General features: G+C 39.4%; 1 protein-coding gene across 1 annotated transcript in view; it reads left to right on the top strand.

Moving 5' to 3' along the window:
- spon1a (spondin 1a) overlaps positions 1 to 7,899 on the top strand; it is a 374,574-nt gene extending 366,675 nt beyond the window's left edge. Inside the window, exon 16 of the mRNA XM_034188854.1 lies at positions 6,803 to 7,899. Coding sequence (XP_034044745.1) covers positions 6,803 to 6,966 — 164 coding nt within the window. The 3' untranslated portion in view covers positions 6,967 to 7,899. The remainder of the gene's footprint in view (positions 1 to 6,802) is intronic.
- Positions 7,900 to 16,893: the final 8,994 nt, after the last annotated feature.

Raw genomic sequence — 16,893 nt, forward strand, 5'->3', positions numbered from 1 at the left:
ATCTGAAATTCAGAGGCATACAGAGGCAAAGCTTCTGGGGAAAACCTGGTCTTGTTAGGAGAGACGGCATCCATCCCACTTTAGAGGGAGCAGCTCTCATTTCTAGAAATCTGGCCAATTTTTTGGGATCCTCCAAACTGTGACTGTCTAGCGTTGGGACCAGGAGGCAGAGCTGTGGTCTTATACACCTCTCTGCAGCTTCTCTCCCCCTGCCATCCCCCTATTACCCCATCCCCGTAGAGACGGTGCCTGCTCCCAGACCACCAATAACTAGCAAAAATCTATTTAAGCATAAAAATTCAAAAAGAAAAAATAATATAGCACCTTCAACTGCACCACAGACTAAAACAGTTAAATGTGGTCTATTAAACATTAGGTCTCTTTCTTCTAAGTCCCTGTTGGTAAATGATATAATAATTGATCAACGTATTGATTTATTCTGCCTAACAGAAACTTGGTTACAGCAGGATGAATATGTTAGTTTAAATGAGTCAACACCCCCGAGTCACACTAACTGTCAGAATGCTCGTAGCACGGGCCGGGGTGGAGGATTAGCAGCAATCTTCCATTCCAGCTTATTAATTAATCAAAAACCTAGACAGAGCTTTAATTCATTTGAAAGCTTGTCTCTTAGTCTTGTCCATCCAAATTGGAAGTCCCAAAAACCAGTTTTATTTGTTATTATCTATCGTCCACCTGGTCGTTACTGTGAGTTTCTCTGTGAATTTTCAGACCTTTTGTCTGACTTAGTGCTTAGCTCAGACAAGATAATTATAGTGGGCGATTTTAACATCCACACAGATGCTGAGAATGACAGCCTCAACACTGCATTTAATCTATTATTAGACTCTATCGGCTTTGCTCAAAAAGTAAATGAGTCCACCCACCACTTTAATCATATTTTAGATCTTGTTCTGACTTATGGTATGGAAATAGAAGACTTAACAGTATTCCCTGAAAACTCCCTTTTGTCTGATCATTTTTTAATAACATTTACATTTACCCTGATGGACTACCCTGCAGTGGGGAATAAGTTTCATTACACTAGAAGTCTTTCAGAAAGCGCTGTAACTAGGTTTAAGGATATGATTCCTTCTTTATGTTCTCTAATGTCATATACCAACACAGAGCAGAGTAGCTACCTAAACTCTGTAAGGGAGTTAGAGTATCTTGTCAATAGTTTTACATCCTCATTGAAGACAACTTTGGATGCTGTAGCTCCTCTGAAAAAGAGAGCTTTAAATCAGAAGTGTCTGACTCCGTGGTATAACTCACAAACTCGTAGCTTAAAGCAGATAACCCGTAAGTTGGAGAGGAAATGGCGTCTCACTAATTTAGAAGATCTTCACTTAGCCTGGAAAAAGAGTTTGTTGCTCTATAAGAAAGCCCTTCGTGAAGCTAGGACATCTTTCTACTCATCACTAATTGAAGAAAATAAGAACAACCCCAGGTTTCTTTTCAGCACTGTAGCCAGGCTGACAAAGAGTCAGAGCTCTATTGAGCTGAGTATTCCATTAACTTTAACTAGTAATGACTTCATGACTTTCTTTGCTAACAAAATTTTGACTATTAGAGAAAAAATTACTCATAACCATCCCAAAGATGTATCGTTATCTTTGGCTGCTTTCAGTGATGCCGGTATTTGGTTAGACTCTTTCTCTCCGATTGTTCTGTCTGAGTTATTTTCATTAGTTACTTCATCCAAACCATCAACATGCTTATTAGACCCCATTCCTGCCAGGCTGCTCAAGGAAGTCCTACCATTATTTAATGCTTCAATCTTAAATATGATCAATCTATCTTTGTTAGTTGGTTATGTACCACAGGCCTTTAAGGTGGCAGTAATTAAACCATTACTTAAAAAGCCATCACTTGACCCAGCTATCTTAGCTAATTATAGGCCAATCTCCAACCTTCCTTTTCTCTCAAAGATTCTTGAGAGGGTAGTTGTAAAACAGCTAACTGATCACCTGCAGAGGAATGGTCTATTTGAAGAGTTTCAGTCAGGTTTTAGAATTCATCATAGTACAGAAACAGCATTAGTGAAGGTTACAAATGATCTTCTTATGGCTTCGGACAGTGGACTTATCTCTGTGCTTGTTCTGTTGGACCTCAGTGCTGCTTTTGATACTGTTGACCATAAAATTTTATTACAGAGATTAGAGCATGTCATAGGTATTAAAGGCATTGCGCTGCGGTGATTTGAATCATATTTGTCTAATAGATTACAGTTTGTTCATGTAAATGGGGAATCTTCTTCACAGACTAAAGTTAATTATGGAGTTCCACAAGGTTCTGTGCTAAGACCAATTTTATTCACTTTATACATGCTTCCCTTGGGCAGTATTATTAGACGGTATTGCTTAAATTTTCATTGTTACGCAGATGATACCCAGCTTTATCTATCCATGAAGCCAGAGGATACGCACCAATTAGCTAAACTGCAGGATTGTCTTACAGACATAAAGACATGGATGACCTCTAATTTCCTGCTTTTAAACTCAGATAAAACTGAAGTTATTGTACTTGGCCCCACAAATCTTAGAAGCATGGTGTCTAACCAGATCGTTACTCTGGATGGCATTTCCCTGATCTCTAGTAATACTGTGAGAAATCTTGGAGTTATTTTTGATCAGGATATGTCATTCAAAGCGCATATTAAACAAATATGTAGGACTGCCTTTTTGCATTTACGCAATATCTCTAAAATCAGAAAGGTCTTGTCTCAGAGTGATGCTGAAAAACTAATTCATGCATTTGTTTCCTCTAGGCTGGACTATTGTAATTCATTATTATCAGGTTGTCCTAAAAGTTCCCTAAAAAGCCTTCAGTTGGTTCAGAATGCTGCAGCTAGAGTACTGACGGGGACTAGCAGGAGAGAGCATATCTCACCCGTGTTGGCCTCCCTTCATTGGCTTCCTGTTAATGCTAGAATAGAATTTAAAATTCTTCTTCTTACTTATAAGGTTTTGAATAATCAGGTCCCATCTTATCTTAGGGACCTCATAGTACCATATTACCCCATTAGAGCGCTTCGCTCTCAGACTGCAGGCTTACTTGTAGTTCCTAGGGTTTGTAAGAGTAGAATGGGAGGCAGAGCCTTCAGCTTTCAGGCTCCTCTCCTGTGGAACCAGCTCCCAATTCAGATCAGGGAGACAGATACCCTCTCTACTTTTAAGATTAGGCTTAAAACTTTCCTTTTCGCTAAGGCTTATAGTTAGGGCTGGATCGGGTGACCCTGGACCATCCCTTGGTTATGTTGCTTTAGACGTAGACTGTGTTTCATAATTATTGTATGGCCTTGCCTTGCAATGTGGAGCGCCTTGGGGCAACTGTTTGTTGTGATTTGGCGCTATACAAGAAAAAAGTTGATTGATTGATTGATTGATACAGTTTTAACTTATGGTTCAAATTTTAACCAAACAAATTTCGGACAAGTTATGTAAATTAACATCACGTCTGAAATTTTATAAAGTGAAAATATCAGATATATGTTTTAGTTTTAAAGTAATGCACTAATTTTGAAGGTTTTAGTGTGGACATGCTGTGCCCAGCACTGCATTATGGATAGGAATCGATATTGCAATCGATTCATGTTTGCTATTTAGAGTCCTGCTTATGTCAAACACTATCATCTTTGTTCCAGAGTAATATATATAAGATGTCTGGAATTCAGTTTGCGTTTATTAAATTCCACGCATCTTAAACCACACGGCGTAAAAGGTCAGAGCACACGATTTATGTTCTCTCACTATATGGCCCGATGCTCTGATGCGATCTGACTACTCACACTGTATGTTCAAAAACCACACATCAGACTCGTGTTTCCAGAAGCAAAACATAAACAGAAGCTTTCTTTTTCAACCTTTATTTACATTTCTTATTTTTACAAAGAGTCTTGATGGGAGACATCAAAGTTTTAACAAAAAAAAAAAAAAAACAACAACAAAAAAACCAAACAATACAAGACTTTACATGAGTTGAAGAAAGGGGGAAAAAGAAACAGAAGCTGCTCTCCCAAAGAGATGATCACTGTTTATGCTCTCTCCAATTCCACATCAGTGTTTGCACATGCCCAGTGCGAGAGGTTGGGAGCTTGTAGCGCTTCAGCAGCGGGATACCCTCACAACGGCCGACCATAATATCAAACAGGTTTGAATTTCATCCGACAATACGATTGCCGATCGGGAGGTGGTCATGAGAGGTTAAACACAGCTCGTTACTCCATGTATACTACACGATGCAGGACGCACGATTAAGCTGAAACTCAGTGTGATCCAAAAAATTCTTGCACGAGTGAAAAATCGGTTGAAAAAGGGCCAAAACTCACACAGTGTAAGACCAGCTTAGGTACTGAGCCTCTGGGCACCAGTAGATCATGGCAGTGTTCTGTTTATTTTGACACCGGCTATATCAGACGGTTATCTAATTGCAACTTGGCTTTTTTTTGAAAATGCCTTTTTTTACAAATAAAAAAATGATATATTTTACAAAAGCACATTTATCTGTAAACACCAACATGACACACCTCACATTAATGTGTTGGTTGACATAGAATGAATGAGTCAACCAATCAGTGTTAGCGGACACACATTTTACCCATAATCCCTTTGGTGTCTGTCTGTGTTTGTTACAAAACTTCAGAATTAGTGCATTATTCAGCATTAAAAGATATATGTTATATTTTAACTTTGTACAAATGACATAATGACAGAATTGACATTAGTGGAGTTATTCTATCAGTATTAATTTTATTTATAAACCAAACCATAAGTCAACACTGCTTTATTTTCCAAGACCTCCGCCTCACGGCAATGCTGGTATTGAGTAGAGAGTTGAGCTGACTCATTGTTTGGGTTTGTAGTCGCCTTTGATGCTGCCAGATGCAATCATGGTGTTAAAACTCAAAATCAGCTTGTTAGTGGTTGCAAGTGTACCGGAGATGATACTGGAAGTTAGCAGTTATCTGGAGCTTCTGATACATTTTTGGGTGGTTTATTGGTTTAGCTTTATAAAAGATAACTTTTCAGTTAGCTTATTATCTGTTGTCGAAACTAATTTTTTGGTTAGCTGTGCACACCACTGATCTGTGACCATGGGTCATCTACAGAGGAACAGACGGATCATACTTGTATTGCCTGCTTGATAAGAGGGATTCAATAAAATGCGGTGTTTTTATATGGTGTGTGGTTATATGTTTTTCTTAAATATGTCCATGTCTGTCTTGATATCAGGCAATTTTCTGCACCTTTTACAGGACAGCGATGGTAGCTCAGCGGTAATGTTTCTGGCTGGCAATCAGAGCTTTTGGAAATTTCAGGTTCAAATCCTGTTGCATGTGTTTGTTTTTTTTTCACAGCAGTTGTGCGATGTGGCTACACATCATGCAGTGTGTTCCACACGCACAAAACCATCGCAGCATGTATTTTTAAGTTTTATTCTTTCTTAAATTTCTCCATGTCCTTCTTAATATCAGGCATTTTCCCGCACCTTTCACAGGACAGTGATGGTAGCTCAGTTGTAAAGTTTCTGACTGGCAGTCACAGCTTTTGGAAAGTGCAGATTTGAATCCCGTTGGTGGCATGTATTTTTCTTTTTTTATTATCGCACTGTGTTCCCACGTGTGTGAAACATCACAGCATGTCTTTGTTTTATTTTTTAATTTATTTTTCTTCACAGCAGCTGCACAGTGTCGTTACACATCGCACAGCTGCTCGCACTGTGTTCCTGTGTGCACAAACCATCACAGTGGCATTGTGCACGCTTGCCTGTCGGCTCGATGTTTTCGTGGTTCGCTCATACGAGCTTTCCGCTGTGAGTCACCCTGTTGTACTTATTTGTACTATCTGTGAAGGGGCGTGAGGCAAACATTTTTCTTCTTCTACTAAGGTGGATTAGAACATTTTGTGGTACACAGCACCATCTACTCTTCAGGAAGAACCTAGCTGTCAATATGACTCTGATTTCAAAATGCAGCTGTTTTCAACCAGACAGGCGGTGCCATGACGTGTCAATCATCTGTGTCCAATCAGATTTCAGGGTCCAGAGTCCAGAGTCCAGTGAAACCCCAGCCTCTGCTCTAGCCCCCCCATGTCAGGAAGTGTTCAACATTTGACATTTCCTGTTTCACTGTGGACTCAAAATTTGGCACTTCCTGTTTCAGTGTGAACTTGCCACGGAGTTCCCATGAGATTCCATGGGATCTCGTCTGTCAATCCAGGAAGTATTTGACATTTGACATTTTCTGCTTCACTGTGGACTCAAAATTTGGCACTTCCTGTTTGGGACTCCCTGTACCATGAGCGAGCTTCAAGGCGAACTTCCCTTTTGGGATCAATAAAGTAATCTGAATCTAAATCTTGTGTCAGGATGGGTCATCTAGGGTAAAATATTTATGACATCAAGATGTGTGTCCATACCACTTCTGCATCTTTTGAGGGATTAAAAAAAAAACAACAAAAGAGTTGGCACTTGATCCTGAATTTTCAAAACATGTTTGCCCCTACCTAACCCACCAACAATATACTGTAGATGTGCCAATGTTGGCTAGCTGCAAATTAAGGTGCAAGTTGTGTGTGTGTGGTGGGGTGCGTTTACAATTTTTGATGAGTGCACCTGTACCAATTCTGGTTTCATGCATTATAATGTCAGATGAGCAAGATGTCAGCTCCAATCCTTGAATTAGAGTCCATCTTCATTTTACAATCTGACCCCGCCTGATTATTTTCACCACTACATAACCACAAACAGAGGTTGCTTTTTTTTTTTTTTTTGTATCATAAACTCTTTATCCCCTTGACAGGTTGTAAAATGAGGCCATGGTCCAATTGGATAGAATGTACCAAGCTGTGCGGTGGAGGAATTCAAGAACGTCTGATGACAGTCAAGCAGAGGTTTAAGACGGCCCAGCTGTCCAGCTGCAAGGATAGGAAAGAGATCAGAGCATGTAATGTGCATCCCTGCTAGGAATGACTGTGAAGACGACAGTTGGTGTGGAAGGACGTGGGCAGAGCATGGCACGCTGTCGCACAATGATCCAATGCACTCTCTTAGGGCTACAATGTCACACAAGTGGAATTGTTGCTGGTTCAAGCCAGAGCTCTGTCAGTGTTTTTGCATCACTCATCTTTTGCTTTCACATCTGTCACCATCAGAGGTGAATGTAAAGATCTCTGCAAAGCTCTGGATGTGAACTAGTCTGATTCTTCTGTGCTTTCAACTAGCTCTGACATGCATATGATTTTTTTCAAGATTATTGTAAAGATGTTGTGGTATAATATATCTCAAACTATATAAATATGAAATGTAGACTCACTGACCATAAAAAACAGATACACCTTTGTTGTTACCATGATGTGCAATATGTACTGCCTCACATACAGTGTTCAGCTGACTGATACTTCAGTTGATTGTTCTGACTGACTTATATAACAATATAATAGATAATAGCTACACTTTGGATTTAGAAACACGTTTCAAGGGGTTTCTAATATTTTGTCCATCTTGTTGGTTAGTGTGACTGTTTGCAAGATTATGTAGAAACTATTGAATGGAATAAACTTAGTTGGATATGACATGGTCCAAAGAAGAATTCAATTTCAGTGCAGATATGGATACAGGTGGATGAAAGGACAGCAGTCAGGATCAATGGTGAGCAGTAAGAATCTGTGCTCAGTGATCAAGATCAAAGACCAATGAGAAGAATATAAGCTCAGAGGTCAGTGATCAGGATCAAGGGTTGGTGATCAGAATCTAAGGTCAGTGATTAGAATCAGAGTCAGTGATTAAGTTCAAAGGTAATTTACTAGGAACTGCTCATTGTTCAGGATCAGAGGTCAACAATCAAGATCAAAAGTCAGCAATCACACTATACAAAAAAAAATCCATTGTTTTTATGGTGAAAATCGGCAGGTGTGGGCACCAGAATAATTCTGTAAAAAAAATACAATACCTTTACAGAGCAATCTGTAAATTTTATACAATGAAGTTGTTATAATTGACAAAAAAAGTATGTTTTATACCAGCATAGCCAACGGCTTTTTTGGCAAATTAACATCCATTTTTCAAATTAATTATTTCCCCATTCAATGAGATTTTGTTGTGCTGGTGCAGGGTTGCTCTGGGCCACCACAGGAGGTTTCGTGTGGGATGTTCATGTATCATCACGTTGATCTAGTTTGTCTCACACAGCTCCAACTGTATGAGGGGAATTGGGTCTCAGGCAGGCTCAATCCTGGGGTATTTCACTTCGGAGACAAGCATACTTCCTCTTTGCACCACTGTTCATTCATACAACAAGAATTATTATGAAAATATAATGAATTCTATGTCATACTGTCATATTAACATATTTTTACAGTATGAGCACAAAGTATGTTAATATGATGTTATGGTTTGTTCATCTGTCTGTGACCCTGCCCAGTGATTTTCAGTTTGGTTGTTTTCTTTTGCATCATAGTTAGTGCTGTTTTAGTTTTGTCTCTGCCCTTTATTTACTTTGTTGATTCTACTTTTCTGTTTCTTTTCAGTCACTAGATGTACTGTCTGTTTATATATTGTTGCCACATGTAGTTCCGTTTTAGTTTAGTCTTGATCTTTTTCCTTGTTGTACTATTTTGGTCTCATTTTATTTTCCAGTTTCTGTCACAGATTTCTCTGTTTCTGTTCACTTAGTTTCACTCTCCTGCCCTCTTTTGCCCCAGCTTTCACTCTGCTTCTGTTTAGTAAAGTTTCACTTTCCTGCACTCTCTTGGACCTGCTGGACTCATCTTTGTCATGTCCTCACCTTCTCCACACCTGACTCTTATCACGTCCTGATTACCCCACCTGCATTTAAGCCCCGTCTTTCATGTTCTTCACTGTTGTTTTCCATGCCTTGTGTTTCTGTCCTCGTCGCAGCCCTTTTTGCTCTTTTTCACACCATAGTTTTGAGTTTAATCTGGTTGCCTTACCGTATATGATCCTGCTTGTTTTTTGAACTCTGCTCTCGTCTCTGCCTGCATAGTCTGTCTCACCGTGTTTTTTGAACATTGCTTGTTTTTGACTACGCCTCAGCCCAACCTCTGCCTGTTACCCTGTATCGCTGCCTGCCTACACGTGTACCGAACCACTGCTTTGCCGCCAGATAAAGCCTTTTGATAATTCCTTCATCTCTGCCTTTGGGTCTGCATTTGTTTCCTCCACCTTTGTGCCACTCGTTCAAGAATCCTGACATATGAGTTCAGATATGATTTCAGTCTGTTCAGACATGAGTCGGCTATATATCAGTAGGCTAAAACAGATACTGCAGTACATTATATTTTCAGACCAACTCACCTCATGTGACAGAATGGTAGTGCAAGCAGCTACTGCCCTTGCTTTGCAAAGACAATATCCCTGGTTCAAATCTGCCTGTGTTTTATTTTAGTGAAAACTACAATGGCTGTATACTGTAAAATTTGCAGTATCTTCTGTACATATTTTACTGTGTTTTTTACATTATTATAGCAAAAACAGCTGCCATTGTTTTCTCTATAAACACAAATCAATTTCTGAATTAAAAAAAAAATAACAGTGCAGGATTGAAGATCAGTGTTCTGGTTCAGAGCTTAGTGATAAGGATCAGGTCAGTGGTTACAATAAAATCTTTGTGATCAGGATCAAAGATCCGTAGTCAGGATCAAAAGTCAGAAACATGGCTAAAGATGAGTGACCAGGAACACAGATCTGGATCCTACAGCAGTAGTCAGAAACAAAGGTGAGCCATCACCATCAAGGTCATGTGTTCAGGATACCACAATTGTCTGTCCATCCGTGGACTTTGATCTGGATCCAGATCATTTTGATCTGATGGACAAAATTGTCTTTTCTAAGAGGGGTTGTCTACTAGAGTATTTTGGGTCTTAAATTAAAAAAAGGAGCCTCCCAGGTCTTGACTGAGGAATGCACTCTGCTGAGTATCCTCTATTTTAGTGGTGTCCAAACTATTCCAGAAAGGGCCAAGAGGGTGCAGGTTTTCTTTGCATCCACAGACTCCGGCAGGTGATTTCACTGATTAACATCCCTTTCAGCAAGTGGGATGAGTTCATCAGTGAAATTCATCAGGTGCCTCTAATTTTCTGGTCAGTGAGTGTAAATTGCTTTAATAGAGATAAAGAACTGTCACATCTTGTGGTATCCTTCAGTAGAGTACAGTATATTCCAAAATTTAAAGCACAGGTGCCCAGCCATTCCAGTGTTTTATATGCCTTCAACTGTTCATTTGTTTCTAGAACATGAAATACCATGTTGACTTTTTACTTAGGTATACTGTTGTACATGTTGTTCTACTAAGGTTGAGATCTATATCGTTTGGAGTATTATTAGAAGGTTTTTTCTTTTCTTATTTTCTGTGGATTGTTTTGATAAGAATGTACTCCAGGATTCTTACCAAAGTCTTGTGTAGATGTATTCTAGATGTCTTCCCCTCCTTTTCTTTAGCTCTGTACCTCTAACGTTAATATTTTGGAATAATATCACCTTTACAATAAAAGTAAATGTGACAAACTGGGTGTGTGTTTGTTTGGTGCAGTTGAACACCAATCAGGGGGAGCATTGTTCTTCATCTAAAGGGTTGTGACATTAATCTCTCGTTCGTGAGGATCAAAGTTTCCTCATAACTCTTCAACTGCATCAACATCCCTCAAAAGTGGGTAAAAGATGACCCTTTGCTCATTTGTTGCCACTAGATGGCGATAACAACCTTTGTACAGCTCATATAGAAGTCTGTACTGCTGATAGAGATGATTTCATAAAGAACAGATGGACATTTCATCAGTTCTGGATAACTTAGAATCCAGAATACATCAAATTTATAGCTGCTGTAATTGTCAATGGTGTGCATTTATTGAGTGATTTTCCATCTAAAGATGCTCAAACCATTTTCAAATGATGCGTCACTTTCACCCATTTTACACAACAACAATCATATTAAACATTGTTAGCAATCATGGCCTGAGTTCCCCGCTGACCTTTGACAACTGCATTCTATCAGAGAAATCTAGCTTTAAAAAAATGTTAAAAAAGAAACACAGGCATTAATAGGGTGATGGGGAAGAATTCTAAATGAACTCACATGGGAAAATCTTGAACCTTAATCTTGCATAGTGTAGTTGATGCATTCATCCATTTTTTTTTTATTTTTTTTTTTTTCTGATTCCTTGCAACACATACTTCTGGTGATATTCTTATATTTCTGTAGGGATGATTAACCAAGCACAGTGTCACCAGTAAACAAACTGACCAAAGTGTATTAAAGGATTATTACCCGAGCTAGCGGGGTTAGTAATTAGTTTATTATATGGCTGTATAGAGAATGGTCCTCTTTGTCGCTCATAATTTCTTTCTTTGCTTTTTGTTTTGTTTTATTTTGCACCGTGAAAATTGTAAACAAAGCCGCATGATCCAGACCGATTGTCATGGTAGAGGTCTGATATGGGAAAATATCAGATCAGAAATCAGCCGATCAGAGCGCACATACACAGTAAAATCACCAGTGTTAAATTATCAGTGACGGTGAACATATGGTCCCACTCTGACTAGAGTAGGACCATATGTACACTGGCAGTGTTAATTCAGCACTGTCAGTGGTAGTTTTATACTGGTGATTTTACTGTGTACTGTTGTCGGCTCATAGCCATATAAGAAAAAGTGATAAAAAAAAACAAACCAAAAAAAAAAACATAAAATACATACTCCATGAGACATTTTCAACAAGATAAAAATACAACAACTAGCGCACCGCGTGCAAACCTCTGCCAATACTAGTTGACAATTCCACAAACTCTTACCTTGGAAAAACATTTCAAGCTCAAAGTCCTAGTGGCTTTTCATTAGCTAAATTAGATATGATCAAATGTCAGGAGTATGTATTTAGTTCATGCACTTGAAGGTTTTTTATGGCTTGGTGAGTTTTTTTTTTTTCCAACTTTTTCGGTTTCTGATTTTTTTTTTCAGATAATTTTCACAGAACATTGGTTATCTCTGCTATGCACAATTTGTCATTGCTTTTTGGCACTTGATTTGCGACTGATAACTGGCAGATAGACAAACAGGCATAAAATTGGAACCTCCATCCAATTGTGGTGGTGTAGGTAAATCCATAACAGAAAAACGAGAGTGACTGAAGCATATCCGGATCAAAATTTGTCATGTGATCGTGAGTGGCAGACTGCACTTCACTTTCAAATATGAGAGTGATTGGGGCATGTTTGATTAAGATATAATGTAAATTATACATTAAAGGGGGGTTTTCAATGTTAAATTTAATTGGTCACAAAATCTGTAATCTGGATCAAATCCGGAACAAACGTCGACAGTCGATAAAGGATGCCATCCTACATAACACTCAATTATGAAAGAAATGTGATCTTTTTTGACAGAGGTATGAATTTTTGAAAATTCCTTCAATGTTAAAGATAGGGATTTTTACAATTTTCCAAGGTTTTTCCTGACTTTGCCCTTTGACCAATGACCTTGAAAATTTAAGCAGTTCTTGCCTATCAGGATTTGAACCTTCAGTAAAAGTTTCATAATGATATATGAAAAATTGTGGGCTTCAGACTGTTCACAATCAGACAGACAGACAGACAGACAGACAAACACAGGCGATAACATAACCTCCTCCATCTTCGTTGCCGGAGGTAATTAGAAAGTAGGTTACCAGCATTATTTAGTTGTTTTTTGAGTGCACAGTGAATTTCTGCAACTCCCATGTCACCCGCCCTGATCACTCTCATTCCTTCTGAAAGTAATTATTCAAAAATGATTTCTCACAAATAAAGCAGTTGTCAAAAGTGAGTTAGCTCTCAGACACTTGAATAAGTAATTCCTAAAAAGGACTTGAGGCCCACAAGCAGTCCTCGTAATATCTCTAATTTGGAGGTCAAAGGACAACGTAGGATCAAAAAATGACCCCAAGGTTCCTCACTTTGTCCATATGATGGATAACATACTAACCTAAACTAAGCGCTAACCGGTCAAATTGATGCCGATGTCTCACTGGACCAAGGACCATCATTTCAGTCTTATCAGAGTTTAAAAGTAGGAAGTTATTAGACATCCAGCTTCTCATTGCTGCAAGGCAGTGTTCTAAAGATTTTATGTGGGTTACTAGGTTACTAAGGTTAGAAGTAGTGTTATACAAAACAGAGTGAGAACAACTGGACAGATATGACATTAACCACGCAAGGGCACTTCCAGTATTCCCAAAATGATTCTCCAGCCTACTGAGTAAAATATGATGATACACTAAGATCTAACAGCACCAAAACCATAGTGGTGTCAGAGTCCATTGCTCGCAGAAGGTCATTCACTACTTTAGTGAGCGCCGTCTCTGTGGAGTGATATCTTCTAAAAGCAGACTGCAATGGCTCAAGATTGTTCTCAGTAAGGTGGTCCACTAGCTGCCACGAAACCACTTTTTTCAAGAATTTTAGAACAAAAAAGATAGATTTGATATTGGCCTATAATTTTTCAATACACTAGGGTCAAGATTAGATTTCTTAAGCAATGGTTTAATCACTGCAGATTTTAAACATTTAGGAACAGATCCAGACGTTAGTGAGTGATTAACAATTTCCAGTACAGTTGGCCCAAGAATGGGCCATAGTTTTGTTGATATGGGGTCAAATAAATAGGTTGTGCTTTCTGTAGATGTCACACGTTTCAACAGCGCACCTAGTGAGATACTATCAGACTCAGTAAATCGAGGTAACACCTCAGTTGTAGCACCCACTAACAGGTGGTTGTCAATGAATGAGAACTGAAACCATGTCAAACAAAAACTTTGAGTTATGCTTATTTTGACTGATCAAATAAGAATAATAGACCCACTTTGTAGCCAATAGTGCATGCTAATAATCTAAGATAGCATTGCGCCACGCAAGGTGGAACACATCGAATTTGGAACTATGCCATTTCTGTTCCAAACCTCTGGCCTTCTGCCTGAGGTCACATAAATAACCACTGAACCAAGGTGACTGTGCCTTGGGAAGGCATGGCCTTAATAGAGGACGCGCAATCTTATCAAGTGTAGTTTTGAGCGCTGAAATTAAGCTATCTGCAAGACTGTCTACTGATTGAGCATTCTCCAAACATGAAGCTAAAATATCAGACAGTCTAGCTTCGAGTTCAGTCATAGTTGAGGGTTTAATGCATTGACGCAGTAATAGACAAGGTTGTTGCTCCACTAAATGCAGCAGCGTAAATATAAACCTAATAAGTGAGTGACCACTGATGCAAGAGGCAAGTTGTCGATATTCATGACAGCAAAGCCACGTGCAAGAAACAAATCCAGGGTATTTCCACTGATGTACGTCGAGTTCGGAATGCATTTATGGAATCCTAATGGGTCCACAATTTCCATAAATGATTTGCAAAGTGGATCAGAGGGCTCATTTATATGAATGTTAAAATCACCAATAATCAGAATGTTATCTGCACTAGCAGACAAGTTAAAGATGCACACACCAAATTCATGTAAGAATTGGGTAGGGAGGCCTGTAAACAGTGACAAAATAACACAACTGATTTCCGTGGTTGAGTGCCCAGCTTGGAAGCCACACTGGTATTCCGAATAGATGTGCTCAGCGAGCTTCTGGAAGTGGATGAGCACAATTCTGGTATAGACTTTACCTACAATGTTTAGGAGGGAGCTGTCTCTGTAGTTGTTGCAACCACTTCTGTCACCCTTGTTCTTGTACAGAGTGACAATCCTTGCATCACTCATGTTTTGCGTACATCATCCTCTCCCTCGCAGGGGCAGACAACATGATATATTGGTTGCAGGAGAGTGTTTTTGTAGCGCTTGATCACGTCTAGCGAAATGCCATCGTTGCCAAGTGCCTTACCACAGGCCAAGCTGTCAATAGCCTTGCTGAACTCTTCCAGTGTTGGTTCCTCATCCAGCTCATCCATAATGTGCAGAGTTTTGATGGTGTCAGGGCTGATGATACAACAGTGTTCTCTCTTGAGTATAGGTCTGAGTAGCGCTCTACCCATCTCTCCATCTGCTTGTCTTTGTCAGTGATCAGTTCCCTGTTGGATGATTTGATAGGAGCCGTTGTGGAGGGGGAAAAGAATTTACTCCATTTTGGAATAAAGCTGTAACATACTGTAGCAAAATGTGTGTGTGTGTGTGTGTGTATGTGTGTGTGTGTGTGTGTGTGTGTGTATATATATATATATATATACACACACAGACACACGCACGCACACATTTCTTATGCTGCTGAAAATTTTTATAGCCAATCATACTGTATGCTCTTGAACATGAAACAGGATTTTGTTCTGTTTTTTCTTCTCTGGTGCAATCAGAGAATATTGTCATGCTTTCTTCAGTATGAAACTGTGGGGACAAGAAAAAAAAAATCAAAATAATTCCCATGCCATTCCAGTTACCATGCCAACCCAATCACACACAGTGGAAGGCTGCACTTCATAGCCATTGGAAACACAGAGGATGAATTACGGCCATGATTGAGACTGTTGCTGAACCAGAGTGCTGTGAAGATGGAAAAGAGCACTGCAACTGTGGTACGCATTGTCTGACTTTATTAAGAAGAGTGGCAGTATCTCTCAAGAGAACTGGATGAAGACTGTGTGTGTCAGTGGGCATATGCTGGAAAACAAAATAAAACCTCGACAAGCCCCACACTGTTTACGATGTGCATCTGCAGACAGTTGGCTCATAAACCTTCCTCGTCTCTGTTTTATGCCAGGAATGGACTGGTTTCTCCATTACTCACAGAAAATATTCTTTCTTCTTTCCACTCCACGTGCTCAGCACAGGCAATCCTGCAGACAGGCTGAAAAAAAGTGGAAGGAGGACAACCTACAGGTGTCTCAGGGCTTTCTGTGCAACAATCTAACCATCTACCAGAAGGCTGTGAAGGACGCAAAATCTCAATCTCATATTATTTCTAGCAGTTGTCATGGTCCCAGAGTGTTACATGAAACTGTAAATTTAGTTGTAAACCCATGTACCTCTGACAGACACTTCAGCTACAACCTGTGAGCACTTTATTATTTCATTGACAATGTTTTATCACCCAGACAGAATGCTGGAATGCAGAATGTTGAACTGAATGTTGCTCGTGCACATTCTGCTGTGCTTGCACAGTTTGAACCTGTTTCTCTTTCATCCCTTAGTGGGGTAGTGAAACACATGAAACCTACCAAATGTTACTTTGATGTTATTCCAGCCAAGGTGCTGAAAGAGGTTTTTAATATTGTCGGGTCAAGCCTCCTAACTTTTATCAACCCTTGTCTTTGTTCAGGGTCTGTTCCAGCTGCTTTTGTACATGCTGTGGTTCAACCCCTTCTTCACACCTCGACTCATCAGTTTTAGCTCAGTTTAGACCTGTGTAACATCTGCTATTTCAATCCAAGGTTTTAGAAAAGGTTGTTGTTATACAGTTAGTCATTTTTAGAAAATAATCACATTCTTGAAAAATTCCAGTGTGGATTTTGATCATGACACAGCACTGAGTGAGCACTTTTAAATGTACATAATCACATCACTCTGTGGATGCAGGGAATCCTGCTGTGCTTGTACTGTTGGGTCTCAGAGCTGCCTTTTGACAGTGTGGACCACGCAGTACTTGTTTCCCATTTAGATCTTTTAGCTGGTATTTACAGCATAGGTTAAGTGGTTTAAATCCAATGTGTATTAGAGGAGTTTTTCCATGAGGATCATCAAATGCTCCTCTTTTCTGTGGAGTGGAGTGCCACAGGGTTCTATTCTTTGCCCTATTCTATTTTCATTGTACATGCTGCCTTTAGGGTCAGTCATGGCCAAGCACAATCTGGCCTTTCTTATGCAATCTACAAATCCATCTGCTGATAAGGACAAATAGAAGTAATGCATTGACTTCA

The sequence above is a fragment of the Thalassophryne amazonica genome, chromosome 2 (assembly GCF_902500255.1).
Source record: "Thalassophryne amazonica chromosome 2, fThaAma1.1, whole genome shotgun sequence".
NCBI lineage: Eukaryota > Metazoa > Chordata > Actinopteri > Batrachoidiformes > Batrachoididae > Thalassophryne > Thalassophryne amazonica.